The sequence below is a fragment of the Gekko japonicus genome, unplaced genomic scaffold, assembly GCF_001447785.1.
Source record: "Gekko japonicus isolate JY-2015 unplaced genomic scaffold, Gekko_japonicus_V1.1 scaffold1167, whole genome shotgun sequence".
Taxonomy (NCBI): Eukaryota; Metazoa; Chordata; class Lepidosauria; order Squamata; family Gekkonidae; genus Gekko; species Gekko japonicus.
The window spans coordinates 59,077-78,939 of NW_015165272.1; the positions used below are offsets into that span (position 1 = coordinate 59,077).

General features: G+C 42.4%; 1 protein-coding gene across 1 annotated transcript in view; it reads left to right on the forward strand.

Annotated features, from left to right (window-relative positions):
* NEB (nebulin) overlaps positions 1-19,863 on the forward strand; it is a 242,927-nt gene that overhangs the window by 36,425 nt on the left and 186,639 nt on the right. Inside the window, exons 18-29 of the mRNA XM_015410229.1 lie at positions 1,524-1,628; positions 3,608-3,715; positions 4,941-5,054; positions 6,205-6,306; positions 6,404-6,511; positions 6,602-6,706; positions 9,199-9,297; positions 10,663-10,767; positions 12,972-13,079; positions 13,170-13,283; positions 15,861-16,058; positions 18,301-18,408. Coding sequence (XP_015265715.1) covers positions 1,524-1,628; positions 3,608-3,715; positions 4,941-5,054; positions 6,205-6,306; positions 6,404-6,511; positions 6,602-6,706; positions 9,199-9,297; positions 10,663-10,767; positions 12,972-13,079; positions 13,170-13,283; positions 15,861-16,058; positions 18,301-18,408 — 1,374 coding nt within the window. The remainder of the gene's footprint in view (positions 1-1,523; positions 1,629-3,607; positions 3,716-4,940; positions 5,055-6,204; positions 6,307-6,403; positions 6,512-6,601; positions 6,707-9,198; positions 9,298-10,662; positions 10,768-12,971; positions 13,080-13,169; positions 13,284-15,860; positions 16,059-18,300; positions 18,409-19,863) is intronic.

Sequence of the window (19,863 nt, forward strand, 5' to 3'; positions counted from 1 at the left end):
GCAGGAATGGCTGATAATGGGTCTCAAGTATCCCTGGATGGTATAGTCTCAGCTTGAATCCCATATTAGCAGTGTTGGCTGTACTTCACTTGGTGGTAGGGGAAATCCACATGCTGAAACACACACTCTTTAATAGCAGCACTTACTGTGTTGATCGAAAGAATCAGAAGTTCTTCTACACTTTCCTGTCTACCCCCCAAAAACCTGCTTTTGAGAAAGCTTGGTAGAGTGTGTGTGTCTGTGTGAGGGAGCTACAGCTTGGAGGAGAAATCCGCAGCATTGGAAGTGTTTTCAGTTCATGCATGGGCTACTGTGCATCCAGGCCTCTATGTTGAGCACTGGCATTCATGGTTGGCCCTCCATGAGCTTCCAACAGATTAAGCCCTGGGGAGAAAGTTGCATACATTGCTGATGGTTGGAATCCTGTCCTTTTGTGAGGGAGGGGTTGTGTAATAATGCCATGTATTTACTAGGCATCTGCCATTCTGTTTCTAAGGGATAACAGTGCACTTGTATATATTTCCCCCCACAAAATATTTTAGAATAATGAAGTTGCCTTATACTGAATCAGACCCTTGGTCCATCAAGGTCAGTATTGTCTATTCAGACTGGCAGTGGCTCTCCAGGGTCTCTGGTGGATGTTTTTCACATCACCTAATACCTCATGATTTCATCTGGAGACGCCAGGGACTGAACCTGGGACCTTCTGCATGCCAAGCAGATGCTCTACCACTGAGCTACAGCCCCTCCCCAAGTCACAGCCTCTTCTCCATATTTGGATATCTTTAGAGAAAGGCAAAACATTTGGGGAAAGAGAAGCCTTAGAAATAGGGCAGCACTGACAAATTTGGGGAATATATGGGTAGGTAAAAAAATTGGATCCAGACATATTTTCCATGCAATCTCATCTAATTCTCCTCTGTGCCAATCCTGCGTAGCTTTTGTTCCTATTGGTCACATAGTCCCTGGCATAGGCATTTTAGTGGTCAAATCAAAGGGGACTACTCCTTTTTTCACCAGCAGAAAAAGCTGGTTGGATCCAACCCCAAACTAGTTCAGATTGCAGGTAACTGACACTCAGACAAGCAGTGCTAACCCACTAGTAAACTGAAGGATTTTTCATGTCCCCCCCCCCTTTTTTACACCTCTTGGTATTTTTAATCTGAAAGGCTTTATGGTACGAAACAAGCAGATGACCATCTGTTGTCATTCTGTTCCGTCTCCAGTGTGAACTCAACAGTTCCAGAGATCTCATGTGGAGAGATATTTCTGGGCGCAGGCATTTGGAGCACAGGCATTCTGGACACATTTGGTGCAGAGAGCTCAGGTGCCCTAAACTGGAACCAAACAAGAAAGTAACCAAAGTCGTATGCTGCTGAGAGATTTCAGTTTAATTATTTCTGCCTGCCCTCTGACTCAGTTCCAAGACAGCAACAGTGTGAACTGGCATTTGAGTCAAGGTCTTTCAAAATGTGAATGACTTGTGTGAATAATGTATATATATTTTTGGTTATGCTTTTTAGTTGAACTACAAAGCCAAATATGAGAAAGAGAAGTTCAAATGTTCTATACCACCAGATGCTCCATTTTTCCTTCAGTCCCAAGTCAATGCCTATAACCTCAGCGATGTAAGTATAAACCTTACAGGATTACAGGACACTTCCATAGTTAGAAAAAAGTAACAGGCAACTGGAGTGCAAGCTCTAATTACGTCTTAATCGATTGGATGGTAGCATCCTGTTGTACTTAATAGTAACAGTTTCCTCTGGTGCAGAGACTTCCTGTGATGCAGGAAGCACTTGCTTTCGCAGAGACCTCCTTATGCTTTTCAGCACTGTTGTTAAGCTGAAAAGAGCTGTAGGATCCAGTTTGCGAATATTAATGGCTACAATTCAGGGAAAGTTTCATTGAATGCAGTGGGACTTCAGCACAAAACTAGACAGAGCAGGCAGGAGGGTTTAGAGGAAAGGGAGCCCAAGAAAAGGCGGAGGAAGGGCACCCAGGAGGGGGAAGGGCTGGCCAGAATGGCTAAGAAACGTGTTTGAGAGAAGGACTGTTGGAGGAGGCAGAATCAAAGAGATGAGGGAAAGATAGCTTAAGAAAAACACAGGCATTTGAGGGAAACCCAAGTAACAAAAGTTAAAGACAGGTAGTGTGTGGCAGGGAGAAGGGGGGGGGGGTCAGAGGAAAGAGAACAGGGAGCCATGGCAGTGGAGGGTTTGGGGCCACTGTGAGAAGAGGACCTAAATAGAGCTGAGAAAAGATGAAACAGAGGGATAGTGGGGACCTGAGAAAGAGAGTATAGAACCAAATGAGTGGAAAAGTCCAGGAGGCTTACGCCTTCAGGGCGCTTCCGCCTCCAAGGATCACGGGCATTGAGTGTGCTGGCTTGGTATGGGAGGCCGGGGAGAGTTTGGCAATTTGGCTGGTGTACCGACTGCCTAACGTACCAGCCAATAGCTTGCCAATAGCTATAAATAAATAAATAAAAGTGGAAGGAGAATGATGATTGAGGCGGCACTAAACTAAAATTAGAAGAGATGCATACAGCTGCTTAAATAAGTTTAGCTCAATTAAGTTATGGGATAATGTTGTTTGTGACAGAATTCATGATACCTGGAAATCAACAGGAGACTTCCAGAGAACGAGAGTGAATTCCCTTGTTTCTTATTCCTCAAGAAAACTGATAACCACGAATTGCTTACTGTGAAAAATTTGAGAATGTCAACTGTAGTTAATGAGTAATATATAGCACGTGTCTAAAACTAAAATGGGTTGAAAGGACACACTGTCTGCTTGGGAAGTATTTGGTGGCTGAAGCCATAATTCCCCACTGAAAATTCACCTAGTCTGATCAGGAAAAGACTCAGAGGTAGGACAAATGGATGACTTTTAAAAATAGCCCTCGCCATCCAATCCCAGTTTTAAACCCTGCCCATCTTTCTTGTCAAAATCCCTTAACCAGTGCCACCATTATCCTTAAATATGAATTTCACCACCCTGCCTGTAACCTCCGTTTGGCTTATGGTGATCTGTACCTTCGTTCTCTTCAAAATAATTTCTGATGCCAAAATAACTTCTGTCATATCCTGACTGTGTGAATGTCAAAATCACCACGAGCAACATCTCAAATTGTAAGTTCTGTATTTTTCACGCCACTGCTAATAGAAATGGAATGGATGAAAGGCGTGATGATGAGATATGCAGGTCAGGCTTTCCACCCTATTATGTGAACTGCTTCCTTGCTCGGAGTGTGGATCAAAAAATCTATGTGAAGGGTGGTGGTGGGGGGGAAGGTTCTGTGGACTGTATTTGGGGCCCTAGAAGGCTCCCGTGCTTTACATCTTTCAGCCCTGACATACAGAGCACTATACAGCTATCAAAGCGCTACTTTGCTTCAAGTTCTGCATATTTATGTATGCATTTATATGAGCTGAGTGCTTTGAAAACTAGGCTGTTGGAAACTTTGCAACGCACTGTGGTTTTAACTCCAGTTAGTATAAAAAGATGATTCCAGTTATTCAGTTTGCCTGATTGTTACTAATTCACATGCATTAATAGATATTCTCTGCAATAAACCAAATTTATTTCTTCCCATTACTGCCAGAACTGGTATAAATACGACTGGGAGAAATCCAAGGCTAAGAAGTTTGAAATCAAATTTGACGCCATTCCAATTCTTGCTGCTAAAGCCAACCGAAAAATTGCAAGTGATGTAAGTGTTGCATCGAAATGAAACCTAACCCACAGAGAACTAACAATTTAGAAAAACGCTAGGATTAGGGGAGGGAATAAATGTGGATTTGGGTTTTTTTTTAGACAATGGATCTCTGGTGGCTTAGTACACATCCCAGGGGATGACTTTAAACCATTTGACATTTTGTCCACAGAATTTAATTTCCCATCCATGGCCAGTTGGCAATATATACAACTGAAACACGATCTATCTTCTGTTCTGGGACCAGTAGCTTTTGCAGCCTTGGACACCCCCCCCCCCCCCCGTTTTACCTACTTCCATCCTTAGAAACCCTTCTGAGACCCTTATTTTCTAAGGCACCAAACCAAATTTAATTTGGATTATATCTGCTCCCAGTGGAACCTAGAACTGAGTACTTCAGTTCGACCAATCCAATGGCAGACTACACTAAAAGCCATTAAATCCGCCTCTGTAGACTTACAACTAAGGCTTTATCCATCAAAAAAACTCTCTTGCGAGTGTACAGGTATCCTACTAACTTTTATCATGTTGGTCTCACTGAGAATGATTCCTGTTGGCGCTGCTGGACGCCTGGAGCTAACCTTGTTCACATGTTTTGGAATTCCCCTAAAATCACATGTTACTGGCAGGAGGTGATATCCAGATTAATCTCACATTACCTGCTAACAGACTTCATGGCCAATAATTTAATCCTAAAATACATATCAACTCTATGGGCACTCTTGAAATACCACATATTTTGGATCCAAAGGGCAGCTTTAGTTGCTCAGTGAATCATTTTACAACACTTGAAATCTCAAGTATTTCCCTCTGTAGATGTCTGGATCAATTATATGCTAGACCCTTGTACAAAAGAGAGAATGACATATAACAGGCGAGAAGCTCTGAGAACGTTCACCTCTGTTTGATGTGAATTCTTGTCCCTCTATAAGCAATGACACCTCCTCAACATTATCCCTTGTTTAATTGAATCCATAATGTTGCACCTCACTACACTCCTGCCTGACTTTTCTCCCTCTCTCTTTTCTTCTCCGCTAATAGGACACATTAGGGAAGGAGGAGGGGGGGTGGACTATGTGAGGATTGTTTGCTGTGTTAACTTTTTGTGTGTGAAAACAATAAACGTCTTAATAGAAACTGAAATGAACGTAGCTATTTGCAATGCAGAACACTTATGCTCTGGGACACAGAGCAAAACACTCATGTCTTAATCCCCGTGTAGGTGGAGTACAAGAAAGCTTATGAACTGGGCAAAGGGAAGCTAGTTGGAGCTCTGAGCATCCATGATGATCCCAAGATGTTACATTCTCTGAAAGTGGCCAAACAACAGAGTGATGTAAGTATCCATACAGTATTCCTTGGCTGTTGTTTATTAGATGGTGGTACTGTACTGAAAGGAGCTGCGGTGGCTCAAGTGGTTAAGACGCTGAACTGCAGGCTGTGGAAGGTCGGTAGTTCAGCAGTTCGAGACCCGGGTTGCCGGATGACGGAGTGAGCTCCCGTCTCTAGTTCCAGCTCCTGCCGACCTAGCAGTTCAAAAGCAAGAAATTGCAAGTAGATAAATAGGTACCACTTTGGTGGGAAGGTAACAGCGTTCCGTGCGCCTTGGTGTTTAGTCATGCCGGCCACATGACCACGGAAACGTCTTCGGACAGCGCTGGCTCTTCGGCTTTGAAATGGAGATGAGCACCGCAACCCTAGAGTCGGACTCGACTGGCTTTCGAGCAAGGGAACCTTTACCTTTACCTTTACTGTACTGAAAGCTGACATAAATGCCCACTTGTATAGGTGCTCTTTAATCTGACTCCATCCACAAACCCTATAACAACCCCCCCCAAGAATAAATGACAGATTTAAATTTACAAAAGGATATTAAGCAATCATGATTCTTGTTGGGTACCCTCTTAACCATTGCCACTAAGATAGAAGCATCTGCATAAAAGATATTCATGTCCACACAGCAGGATGAACTTCCTATTCTATGGGGAAAACTAACACACAGCAAAAACAAAACAATGAACGTGCATTACTATGCACATGAAGTTCACTGCCACAAGATATAGTGGTGGCTGCAGTCTTTAAATAGTATTGGATAAAGTCATGGTGGGTTGGTCTATGAATGGGTCTTAGCCATGATAGCTAAATGGAACCTCCATGTCCAAAGGCAGTATACCTCAGAATACTAGTTGCGGTGGAGGGAGACAATAGGGAAAAGCATGGGGACTTCCCAGAAGCATCTAGCTGGGCATAGTTAGAAACACCTTTTGTCTGATGCAGCAGCATCCTTCTTATCTTGCATACTTATCTGGCATGTGGATCAGAAACATATAGAGTTCAATCCAAATTTTGCAGCTAAGCTTGATTTTTCTGCATTTAACATTTGCAGGCAAGCAATGGGCTTATAAACAAAGTTGGTAGAGGGAATGATAAAATTTTCTGGCAGGTTTTGATATTATGAGCCTAATTTCCCCCCCTCTCCTTGGCAGCGATTGTATAGAGAAGCATATGAAAAAGGAAAAGGACTCAGCATTAACTACTGTGACACTCCAAAGTATCAAGTCGACAGCGTTCTGAAAAACTTTGGCGATGTGAGTATTGTAGTGACCATGAAAGCCCCTATGTTGTGGCTCAGACAAGATTTCTCATGTGCAGGAGGGTTAGTAACATGTGGCCTTTCTTTTACAGGTTAAATATAAGGAGGCGTATCAGAACAATATCTTGGGCCGATACATTGGCAGCTATGGGGACCCCTATCAAGCCCACTGTATGAAAGTCGAAGCCATGAAGAGTGATGTAAATATGAATGCCTTCCTGTTTACTAAAGTGGCTCAGCTTGTTCATGGGGAGCTCATAATGGTTATTGATTTCTTGTCACTTCCTTAGAAAAACTACAAGGCAGACTATGAAGAAGATAAGGCAAAATGCTACTTCCCACAGACCATAACTCAAGAATATGAAGCTTTGAAGAAGTTAGACCAGTGCAAAGACGTAAGTTTGTTGTTGTGGCTGTGAGATCTGATCTTTACTGATCTTTATCTGATCTGTGGCTGTGAGATCTGATTTCTCTCTTGTTATGTGGTATAACTCTTAAGGGCCTTAATGGAAACAGACTAGATTCATTTAATAAAAAGTATTGTACAGTTTGGATCCACTGGAGCATTTTCACAGATGAATCAATTTCCTCTTGAGGAGCTTGATTTTCTTACCCCCCCTTTCCTTCTGCAGCTCCAAATGCCCCCACCCCCCAAATCTGGCAATAGTCCCAGTGAGAAAGGCAAACTATGAATAACAAAAATAAGTAAAAAATAAAATAAAATTATGGGCTTCAGGAAGAGGGTGTGTGTGTGTGTGTGTGTGTGTGTGAGAAAGTCGTGCTCCATGAGTGGAAGTTGTTCTGTCTGCAGAAACACTATAGCAGCTCTAATCCTGTGTTTTAAAAACATACAAGCAGGCTGCAGGTGAGGAATTGCAGGAGGGAGCAAGAGTTTGGAAAGCCCAACCTGCCTTCAAAATCCCACTTCACTAGAATTCTTCCAGTTCTCAGGGGCTCGAGCAGACTGGTTTCTTCTCCTCTCCCCATTTTTCTTTAACTGACTCTGTTGTGTACACAGACTGACCAAGCCGGGCATGCCCGGGCTTGCCCAAAGACCTAAACCTCAGGCTTCATGCCGAAAGACAATGGGCCAGTAGGATCCTAGCCAGGCCCAATGAAAGGGCTAGGTCCCAGGCCGGGAGGCCAGTAGGTCTCTCAGTTACTGTAAATAGCCTATCGGGAGTGGGGTGTATGTTCTGGTGGTGGGTTTCTGAAGGAATATAAACCGGCCTGCGAGCCGGCCAAGGTGTCTTGTTCCTGACTAATAAAAGTATGCTTAGCTGAAATCACTCTCTGTATGCGTACTTTTCAGACTCCCATCTGCTTTCAACACACTGTCAATTCTGGAACACGTTTAGTCCTCGTCCAGCTGATTTCTAGCATTTATTTTCTTCAGGGTTACTGACAGACAAAAATCCAAAACCTTAAAAAAAAAAATAGGATGGGGAAATCTCCCCCAGCCTCCATCAACCTGGCTCCATGGACACGTGGCACATGGCACTGCCACTGGGCCTGTGGATGGAGGAAAGCAGGGAGGAGGAATAGGAACTGCCACCATTGTGTGAGCTGTGGAGGTGGCTGTGAGGCGGGTGGGTGAGTGAGTGAGGAGCAGCCAACACCCCCCCCCCCGCTGCTTCTGCTGCATGAGCTGCCAAGGGGTGGCAAGGCAGGTGGATGAGGAAGGAGTCACCACCAATGTTCCCTCTAAGTTGTGGAGTCTTGTGAGCAAAAATTCTATTTTGTGAGCTACTGACATTTAAGTTGTGAGCAAGTGATTTGGCTTCTGCATAAATTAGCTTGCTCTGGAGCCCTCCTTCCTGGGCTAAGACAAAAGATGTGTGAGCTGGAGGCTAAAAAACTGAGCTTGCTCACACTAACTCAGCTTAGAGGGAACACTGGTCACCACTGCTGTGGTATGGAGGGGCAGCAGTGGAGGCAGTGGGGCAGAAGGGGGAGGAAGGAGCTGCTGCCACATGAGCTGCAGAGGCAGCAGTGATGGAGCCCGGCTGGTGAGTCAGCGGGTGGGAGGAGGGTGGGATTAAGTCTGTAAGCCTTGCTGGTCCACATTTGTGCATACCTATAAATATAAGAAAAGGGAAGACCAAAGCTAAATTCAAATTAATAATATGGCCTTGAATAATGCCGAGCTGAAAAGAAATTTTCTTCATTCAACCCTATGTTGAAATATTTTCTCAAATATCTGGTATTATTTAATGTGCATTTTTAGTTAGCAGCTATGTATTGCATGGATGCATACATAATACATCCATACAAACATACGTTATATATCTTTGCTGGGGATGGCTGAGATTCTGAGTTGAAGCATTTACCAATTTTGTGGGAAAATAGCTGGAAGGGAAAGGGTGAAGGCTTCTTACCCACACAAAAAATATTTGTCTTCTCAAAACTGCAGCCTGTTTTGACTGCTTTTGTTTAGAAGGAATCCCTCAGGGTTCATTATATGCATCAATACTTAATGTGTAGTTTTTTACCTGTAGTCGCAGCATTTTGAAAAGCAAAAGTATGCATCTTTACAGGCTTTTTCTGCCATCTAGTGGCCATTATGATGCCTAGCATACTATACATTTTCTTTAGGCATCACAATGTAAATAATACAAGTGTGAAAGTGTGACATGTTTATATCCATAGATATGATGTACAGGAAATCATCTGCCTTGCTCAATGTTTGATACTTTTTGAATGTTTAATACTTTTTTAATATGTCAGATCTGTAGCCGTCTCAGAGTTTTAAGGTGTGCAAACCGCAGCTGGACCATTGATATTATTGTTTCTGAATAAATCATTTTAAAGGTTACTATATCTGAATTTAGATGCTGGAAACCCAATCAACTGTCATTCCCCCCCTTTTTAATTCTTCTCCCTCTAGTATACGTACAAAAAGCATCCTGATCAGATGAAATTCACATCAGTGACCGATTCGCTTGTTCAGGTTCAAGCGCAGATAAATTCCAAGCAGCTGAGTGATGTAAGTAGCCGGGCAACTCAAACTCCTGTTTTATTGTACTTTTGCCCTGTGACACCCTTGGAAGTGAGCCAAATGATCATCTCAGTGATCAATACAAGACATACCGCTTGGTGAGGATAAACACAGTCTTTCCAGGTGGTTTCCTATGGATAGGAGCAGGAATCAGCAGTGGTTAATGTCTAAGAATAGGGGTGGCTAAGACTCAGACGTCCATGAAGGTATTTTCTCTGGAAGGTATATAGTCCCACAATAGTCCCATGGCCACGAGGTGGACTGTGGTTATTTGATGATAAAGAAAACCCATTCTTCACACTGCTGAGATTCTACAAGAGCAGACACTGGGCTGGGTCTAGAAAATCATAAATGGAACTCCAGTTACAGAACAGAGCTTTTCAACCTCCTCAGTCTTCTGTGATCTCCTGACGGCTTTAGAAGCTGAGGGTTGAAAGAACCTTTGGGAACAGCATGGATGCAGCACAGGAAAACGTGTAGAAATTGCATACCTCCTTTAAAGGCAGTGGGAGGGAAGGCAGCTTGGTATAGTCTGATCTACATTTTGAAAGGAAAACTCTGTAGAGGAAGGCTATAGCAAATCACCTCCACTTCTCACTTGCCTTGAAAGCCCCTTGCCGGAGTTGCCATAGGTCAGCCGCGACGTGACAGCACTTTAGAGACACACACTTAAAGTGAGTGGAAGTGCCTGTGTCTCAGTGCTGAGCATTGACATTCAGAGTGTCAGTCCTTGGTGCAATTCTGGCTCAGATTAAATCCAGGAGATAAGGTAGCACTCAATGGTGTCATCTCAGTTGGTTGCTCAGAACAGGAATTAAACTCTATTGGGTAATGGTGCAATGCGTTTTCTTGGTGTTTGCACTCTACTTTCTAAGGTAAACCCAGATGTTTTTAAAATTTCAATAATTTCGGAATGCAAAATAGCTGGGGAACAGGCATGTTATTCACAGGGCTCCTTTTTAAAAAAAAAATACTGACATTGCTTTTGAGGAATATAGCAATGTCGAATCAGGCCCTTAGGATTTGCAGGTATTTAAAAGCTAAAGATTTTAAGACACTTCTTGGTATCTTTAATCTGGTGTAAAAGAAACCAATTATGGGCTGTCATCGTGTCCAGTGAAAGAAAAGATCCTTTCACTCAAATGGTGTGAATGGGTCAGTTTCCACAGAACTCTGAACATTTGGCATGTAGAGTCAAACTGAAAGCACACAAGAGAAATCAAAATGGTACGCTGGTGAGAAATTATAGACTATTCACTCTGCCCTCTAATTCAGTTCTGAGATAAACTGGGATTTTTGAGGTATTTCAAAATCTAATGGTTTATGTAACTATTATTTGGTTATACTTTTCAGCTGAACTACAAAGCCAAACATGAAAGTGAGAAATTCAAATGTTCTATGCCAGCAGATGCTCCATTATTCCTTCAGTCTCGAGTCAATGCATATAACCTCAGTGATGTAAGTATGAACCTTACTCGAGTACAGGACACTTTCATAGCAAGAAGGATGTACTTGGTGACAGTGGGACAAACTCTGATCCTATTATTATTTTACAAATTGAGGACTACAGAGCTTGCTGGAGAGGGAAATCCTATCCCTTCACACTGGCTGCCACCTTCTCTCTCTTTTCAGGCCTCCACCATCCCCACCACCACCACTACCACCACCCATTTTCCTTTCTTTTCCCTAGGCTTTTCTTCCTTTCCATTCACATTTTCAATTCTTTCTCTCTCCTTCCTCCACCCTTTTGCAGCTATATCTCTGCCCCTAACCCCCCGTTTCCTTCTGCTTCTCTTTCTTCCAGTTTTTTTCACTCCCACAGTTTTCTCCGCTCATCACTTTATGTTCTTGTCCAAGCCGCTGATACCAGGATTGCCCAGGATGAGGCTATAGTGCCTTGGTTGCTAGGCCACTGTGGTTACTGTGCTCTTGTGAAATTTTGTGAGATCTCATTTACAGAATTAGGAATTAGATATCATTATGTTGGCGGTGGTGATATTCAATGGAAAGTTTTTACTGTTCATAACTTTACTTTAAAAGGGTGATCACCAATTAACTATCTTTAATACAATATTCACAGAAGTATACAACTGCAATCAATACATGCTATTAAATTGTCAGAAAAATGCTGGATAAAAGTAGTTTGGAGCAATAATGATAAATAAAACATATCCAAGTTCAATCAGTCTTAGAGATCATTTGAGTCTGATGAAAAGTACAGGCATGTTTTTTAAACTGTCTACAATAACATCTCAGTTCAGCATCAGACTTTCTGTTCATCATCTTCAAGAAGACTTATCAATGTTTTCTTCACTTACAGAAGCAATAAATGCTCAAATAAGGTTTTAAATTTTCAAATAAGGTTCTGAATTCTACATATTAAAGTGTAAGAAACCTTATGAACAAGAAGCAACCCAAAATCAAAGTTTCATTATGCACAATGACGTGTTATTGGGTTGTGTCTCCATTCTGAAAGACATTTATGGCAGTAGGCATATGCCCTTTACTGACTAGGCCTGCTGCTCCCTTAACCCGATGCGCCTGTCCAGCTTCCCTCTCGCAGAGGCAAGATTTTCTCTCCATTTTTCTTTCCCTGTCTAACTGAGCCAACCTAGTAATGTGTTTTCTTCTTTCGTGAAGAACTCTGGCTGTCCCACCCTCTAAAAGTATAATATTTTGGTTGTCTGCTCAGCCCAGGAACCTGAGGGAAGGAGTGGGAGCTTGCTTTAACTTTAATGGCACTCGAGAGGTTTTTACATTCCAAATTAACACAATATTTTATTCAACATAAAGGGGAAAGGTCAGGTGAAATCAGGGATTGAAATTTCTGAGGTAAAATACACAGACTTTAGTTCTTATGTTTCAGGCTAATGAGAGTTTCTTAAACGATTCAGAGTTACTTAAGATCTTTATGTTAGAGGCTTTTGTTCCATTGTTTTCCAAAACAGTCCTGTACAGCTTCTTTGAGTATTCTCTGACTCTTTTGGTTTCCAGAAGGCTGGTACACTCCAGTACCCAAACCCCTTCTCATGAAACTCCAGTACTTGTCTTGAGTTTTTAACTGACTCTTAAGGTCTCTAAAGTCAGTTTCTAACCACACCAGACCAGGGATCTCTGTACTTTTCAGAGCTAATTCCCTGTTTGACTGGGTAGGGAAATTCTTGTCTTTCCCCTTTCTTTGGCCCGAATGGGAGTCTTGTCTAACTACCCACTGGTCCTTGCTAACTTTCCCCAGTTCTCCTCTCCGTGTTAAACTGCTCTCAGGCAGAGCTGAATTCTGAAACTGTCAGTACTTGCTTCTTTTCAGCTAGGGCTGAAATCAGGCTGAATTCTCCTCAGCATCCAGTTCAGAAGTCTTTCTCTGCTCAGCTGATGATAACCAATCAGATCTCTTGGAACAGCCTGTCTCTCAAGGCTCTCTGGCTCTGTGAAGAATTAATCCTTGGCAGTCCTTTATCTGTCAACACAGCACATCTAAGACTTTAAAAACTGCAATCCATCACAATATGTTATAATTCGTCAAAGTGATATTTCTAGTTTTTCAATTATTAAGCAATGTTAGCAATTCATTTATAGAGTGTGTATGTTCTTTACAACAAATGAATGCACTAATGTTTTGGTACACATTCCTAATATAATTTGTTTCTTTTCTGTGTTAACAGAACTGCTATAAATATGACTGGGAACAATCAAAAGCTAAGAAATTTGAAATTAAAATTGATGCCATTCCACTCATTGCTGCTAAAGCCAACCGAAAAATTGCAAGTGATGTAAGTGTTGCTTAGGAATGAATATAATTATTTGCAACTGAAAGTTACAGAATACTGGGAAAAACTGCTCATGTCTTAATCCCCGTGTAGGTGGAGTACAAGAAAGCTTATGAACTGGGCAAAGGGAAGCTAGTTGGAGCTCTGAGCATCCATGATGATCCCAAGATGTTACATTCTCTGAAAGTGGCCAAACAACAGAGTGATGTAAGTCCCAAAGCTGTATTCTTTTGCAAAAAATGGGTACTGTGCTAAATTCCTTCTGGCAGAAAACTTTTTAATTTTATTCCATCCCAGAAACAATAAAAACCAAGAATAAATAACAAAACATACGAATGTATTTTAAGAAATCATTAGAAGGCAGAGAATATTGATATCTGGCTGAACGTCTGTAGTTGCAGTCCCAGATCTATATTTTTAACTTATTTTATACTTGCAGAATTGTAATATTTTAGTTAAACTTTTTTTCCTGTGAGAAATTCTGTTGTAAAAAATGATACAGTCCAACTGTCAGCACATTTGCTAGATGGTATGACCCGTTGATCACAGCAGGGGCTCACTTTTGCTTAAATCTGCTATCTGTGCTGCAGTAGTGTGACAAACTAAAGAAAGATGGCAATATCAGTCATTGCTGCAAGGATAGCTAGATTCCAGTTGCCCCTTAGAGGCCAACAAGGTTTTCGGGATATGAGCTTTGATTTACAGAAGCTCCTTCCCCGAAAATCTTGTTGGTCTCTAAGGGGTGTCAGACCCCACAGCAAACAACGCAGTACACACTTGCAGGAAGGTTTTACTTTATTGAAGCCATGAAGCACTTGAACAGAGGCACTGTTCAGAATAACGATAGCTCAGAGAGCTGGAAAGGTTAAAGCAAGTTCATAATCATTACAGCCAATAAACATGGTTCCCGCGCGTGGCCAAAGGGTTTCTTGCGCACCTCAACCTTGGGAAATAAACTGCTGCTTTATTATAAATAAGCATACGATTCTCACAGTCTCTACTAATTAAAGACAAAGCAAAGCTCACTTGCTCTTCCACCTGTGGCCTTGGCTAGATAACGTTACATCAAAGCATGGCTGGCGTATACTGAAAGGAATGCAGAGCAATTGGGGAGATGTGCGCATGACGGCCTGAGCGCCTCTACAGAGGGGGGGGGGAAGGAAACGGACAGAGGATCATACAGAGAAGAATAAACATTTCGCAGCTTGCTGACAAGGGGCTCCTGGACTCTAATCTTGCCGTTCTGCTGCAGAGCAACACGGCTGCTCTCCGAAACTGTTGCAAGGATATTTCAGAAATCTATATTAGTTAATCAGTTTTTAAATTTGTTTAATTTGTATTAATGTTCAGCCTGGCCCTAATACTTTAAGTAGAAGTGAAAATAGAGGACTGTTAGCATCTGTTTTCTATTTTAACTCTTACAACACTAGGTCTAACTACCATTGTAAACCATTAGGCTGGTATGGGTCTCTCGCTGCCTTGGTGTTCTTCTGTGATTAGAGTTCTGGAAGTTACAAATCTGGGCTCCCGGCCTCCCGGCCAGGTCGCTGGAGGCCAGGGGCTGCTTTGCCGGCCCAGAAGAAGGCGGGGCAGCAACAGCGCCACAATGCTAGGCATCGTGACTTGGGGGTGGTGGAGCTGGCCCTGCAAAAAGGCAGGGCTCTGCTCCCGCCCAAACCAGTTGCGCCTCGTGCTCGCCCACCCTCCCATCCTGTTCTTAGTGTAGGCTGTTGCTGGTCGTCTGTTGGGGCCAGGCAGGAATTTTTCACTTCTACTCAGTGTTAGCTGAATGAGTGGAGGTGTTTTCGCCTGCCTCGCACTGAGAGCAGTGGATTAAATAGTTGGTTGTGGTGGTCGTTATTAAATAGGTTGGTCACTTAGCAGCGTTGTGCGGATAAGGAAGCTGAACCAGTGATCACCTCATGGCATTTTCCCGTTGGGGAAGAGGGGGTCATCAGGAACCGCCTTCCGATTTTAGGGTCCAGGGTGAGGAATGACGATCACCTCTGGGAACCTCTTGGGACAGGCTCCTCCTGGCAAGTTGTCTGGCTTCAGGGGTAGGCACTCCTGGGTGGCCACCGGTTTTGCTGGGACAAGCCAGACTGTTGTCTCAAGACCAGAGCTGGTGACTCGCCCATGATAGGCAAGGAGGTTGGTCAGGGAGTGACACCTGCCTTGCCTGTTCTGTGCTCGCTTAGTTTGTCTCTTGCCACACTGTTATGTTTTAAATAGTTAATAAAGTGGCCCTTGTTTGCTTCCAAACTGTTGTCTGTCTCGTTTTTCTGATGGGAGCAAACAAAAGGGGTTTTGGTTTTGTTTGTTTTTTTAAAAAAAGATGACATAGAATAGCACACACCTTGTCTCAGAATTTGTAACAATGGATTGGATCCAACAACTCCCCTTTTCTGAGTGAGAACTCTCCCTTCAGCCTAGGAAGCCCTCCTCAGATAGAGAAAAGTTCCAGCTACCAAATCAAAGCTTAGAAGAATGGATTAATAACATCCAGCCCCACTATCTGATTTACTACTTTCTCCGTACACACACTAGTCATTAACAAAGGTATTCCATTGCTTCAAGAACGTATTCCCTTACCCTGACTCCATACAGCCATTTTCTTAAAAGACAAGTATTCCAAATATTTTTAAAGCAAGGGTCCACTCATTTGGAGCAGCTGGAAATATCACAGACATGATGTTTATCCAGATTACCTGCATTTTATGAAATGTCCAGTTTTGTTAGCAAAAACTTTTGACTACTGAAATTAATTGATTTATTCTTTTACAGCGTGAATACAAAAAAGGTTATGAAGAGTCAAAGACTAGGTACACAGTACCGCTGGACATGATCTCAGTTGTACAAGCAAAGAATACACAGGCTATTGCCAGCAATACAGACTACAGGCATCTCATTCACAACTACTCCTATCCTCCTGATAGTATTAATGTGGAACTTGCCAAGAAGTCTTATGCAATACAGAGTGACGTAAGTGCTCTTGCTCTTTTGCACAGTTAGTAATATTCTGCTAAAGAAAGGGTTGTGCAGGCGTAGAATTATGCCATTTTTCCAAATGAAATTTTTGGGAGCCCCCAAGATCAGCAATAAGCAATAAACTGGGGCAGAAAGGAGAGGAGGGAGATACCATGTTCACAAATGGCGTTTTAACTATGGATAGATCAAACCCTTATATATCCTAAGGTTTTGTGCTTAATTCATTAAGAAAATATATAGGTACAATTTGATCGGGCCAAATTATGAACAATAAACAATCCAGAAGTATTGGTGTATAGCTGCTAACTTTTCTTTGTCTAATATTTTGATATACTTTCAACATAGTTTCAGCATAGTTTTATTTATTTCATTAGATTTCATGACCGCCCTTCCCCGCTTATGCAGGGCTCAGTGCAGTTTACAACAGAAGAATTCAATACATTATAAACCCAATTAAAACCATAAAAATTCAATACTAAAAACATTCAAACATAAGTATTTGAAAACATTTGAAGAACAAGATGGCATATCTAGCATTTAGTTTTGGGGGGGTTGCTGGGCAGATGTAAGGGAACTGTTGCTGGCCTCAACCGAGAGTTTCACCAGGCTGGGGACAGGGCAGAAAAGACCCTGGCCCTGGTCGAGGCCAGCCAGATATCTTTGGGGCTGGGAACCACCAGAAGATTCTTATCTGCTGATCTTAATGCCCTCCGGGGGACATATCGGGAAAGGCAGTCCCGAAGGTATGTAGGTCCCTGACTGTTAAGGGCTTTAAAGGTAAGCACCAAAACCTTGAATCTGATCTGGTGCTCCCCCAGCAACCAATGCTGCTTGCGTGGCACTGGATGGCTATGTGCCCTCCATGGGGTCCCTGTAAAGACTCGCACAGCCACATTTTGTACCAGTTGGAGCTTCTGGGTCAGTTTCGGGGTTAGCCCTATGTAAAGCGAATTACAATAATCCAGCCTGGAGGTGACTGTTGCAAGGTCGGGGTGAGATGGATAGGAGGCCAATTTAACATAATTACCTCAGTGTGAATTTGAGCGTTGCACCTGATTAGACCTACCTACTAGATTCATATAATAATTTTCATAAGTTTTCACACACATTTTTTCTGAATGACTCCTAGTTCTCTGAGACAATTTGAATAGGAATATATATTTTACCTCTGTAACTTTGAAATGCCTGTGGCTGCTCCCACATTACAAGGATTCTCCATGTTGCTTTCATGGCTGCTTTGAATGCAAAGGTGTATGTGTAGGCGGTGGAGCATCCCATGTGACAATGGAGCTTCTACACGTGTGATTTTCCTTTGTCTTCCTCCCAATTTTCCCCTTCCACACATATTCCACAGTGATTCTGCACTGACATCTGGGGCATGGTCATAATTGGCGTCCATAGTAACTTGTTGCTTCCTTTCTTCATGCATTCACTTACGGCCTTATAGCAGCTCCATTAAAACTGGAATGGAAACATATAAGTGGCAGTAAGTCATTGTAGCATTAGAACAATTAAAGATTTTTTTTTAAAAAAAGCTTTTGAAAAGCACGCTAGAAAAAAAGGTTGGGCAAATACCTCATGCAAAGTATCTAGAGCAGGAAAATGGCAGTGATGTGCTAATGCACTTAGACGGCAATTTTTCCAAAAAGACTGGAGTGTAAAGCAGGTTTGGGAAAGAGAGTATTGAGGGTGGGAAATCCTGGACATAGGACAACTGCACTATGATGTTGTGTGGAAGCTCCCTCCTAAAAAAAACCCAAACCCATTCCAGTTTGGAAGCCAAGGTGGAGAAAAACCTTCATGTGGAAGAAGTGTACAGGTTCTCACATTTAAAGTAGTCATTCATTCTAATCACACTTTTGTGCTTCATTGTCTCTCAATAGTGAAATAGACTTTGGAACTTATTCTGTATGTATTCAGCTTTCAAAATAATTTTAAGATATATGTCCAGGTGTTGTTGTTGTTTTTGCTTACTCTTTTTGGATTGGGAAATCCAGTCACATAAATGGAGTGATTAGAATGCTTTCTCATGTTAATTCTTAATTGCTTCATCACTTGCTGTTGCCCATTTGTAACAGACTGTATTACAACCTGACATTTATTTCACACAATGCAGCACAACAGCTTGCCTTCTGTTCAAACATTATTTTCAAAGAATGTTTCCTTGCACATTGGATAACTTGTAAGAATGTCATATAATGCAATTTTGTACTGTAATTTTTATTGCCTTTTCCAGAATGAATATAAAGCTGACTATAACAGTTGGATGAAAGGCTGTGGCTGGGTGCCATTGGGGTCCCTGGATGTAGAAAAAGCTAAAAGAGCTTCAGATATTATCAGTGAGGTAAAATACATTTGATTTTTTTTAAAAAAAAATATTTATAATATTTCTCAAAGTGGTTTACAATAAACATTCAGATAAAACAATTTCATAAGAAATCACTCAATAGCATAAAGATATCTAAAACAGGCAGGCACAGATTCCAGTAGAAATCAGCTTCCCTATTTAATTGAGCTCAATGCCTTCCAGAAAAGAAAAAGAAAAGAAGGCCTGTAAGGGCTACACCAAATTAACCTCCTCTGGGACGGAATTCCACAGTCTAGGTGTGATGGTAGAAGTCCTTTCATGGTCTTGTTAAACCTAGCTTCCATTAAAGCTAAAGCAGGTTGATAAGGATGGAAGTGTTTGTTTGATTTTTTTAGTCTCTGCTCACCCAAAGGGTCTCATGGCAACTTAAAACATTAAAACCAAAAAAGTAAAAACAACACAAAACAAATATAAAATATTAACATTAAAATCTTAAACTATTACAATATGTGGCTATCACCATACCACTAATAAAAACAGCCCAAACATGTAGTTACCCTCCAAAGGCCAACCTAAACAATTCGGCCTTGCTTGCCATGCAAGAACTAAACAAGTCCAGCAGGGAACGAGTGTCATCCGAGAGTGCATTCCACAGGGTAGGGGCCACAACTGAGAAGACCCTCCCCCTGGCGACAGCTAACCAAGCCATCCTGGGGCCTGGCAACTGCGAGAGGCCCCCAGAGGATGACCGAAGGGAGTGCAGGGGGTTGTTACGGGAGAGGCAGTCCCGTAGGTATGAGGGTCCCAGACTGTTAAGGGCTTTAAAGGTTAGCACCAACACTTGAATTGGATCTGGAGACTAACTGGCAGCCAGTGCAGCTGCCACAGAATTGGAGTAATATGAGCTGACTATGATGTTCCAGTCAGCAACCTGGCAGCTGCATTCTGGACCACCTGCAGTCTCCAGAGCATTTTCAAGGGTTGCCCTAATAGAGCAATGCAAGGTCTGACCCAGACAAATAAGGAGCCAGCTGGTGGGCCTGGTGTAGCTGAATAACACTTACCATGCTAACTATGGACACTCATTCATGCAATGATAGCATAGAATGCAACTGCACTGCAAGGTTCTTAACAGGGTCTACAGCTGGATATAATTGAATCTCAGGAGTGACCCTCCAGCTAGCATCTCCATCTCTCCCAGTCACATGACCTCTGTCTTGGATGGATTCAGCTTCAGCCAGCTTCCCCCTTAACCACTGGACTACAGCATCCAGGCTGCCGGCTACTTATTCAGAAGAAGGAAGAGCTGAGTGTAATCAGCATATTGATGGCACCCAATTCCAAACCATCTGACGATCTCGGCAAGAGGGGGCATATATATGTTAAATAACATCAGAGAGAGGATTGAACCCTGTGGGACCCCACAATTCAGGTCTCATTGGGAAGACCTCTCCTCCCCAGTAGCAACCCTCTGAGAGCATCTCTGGAGGA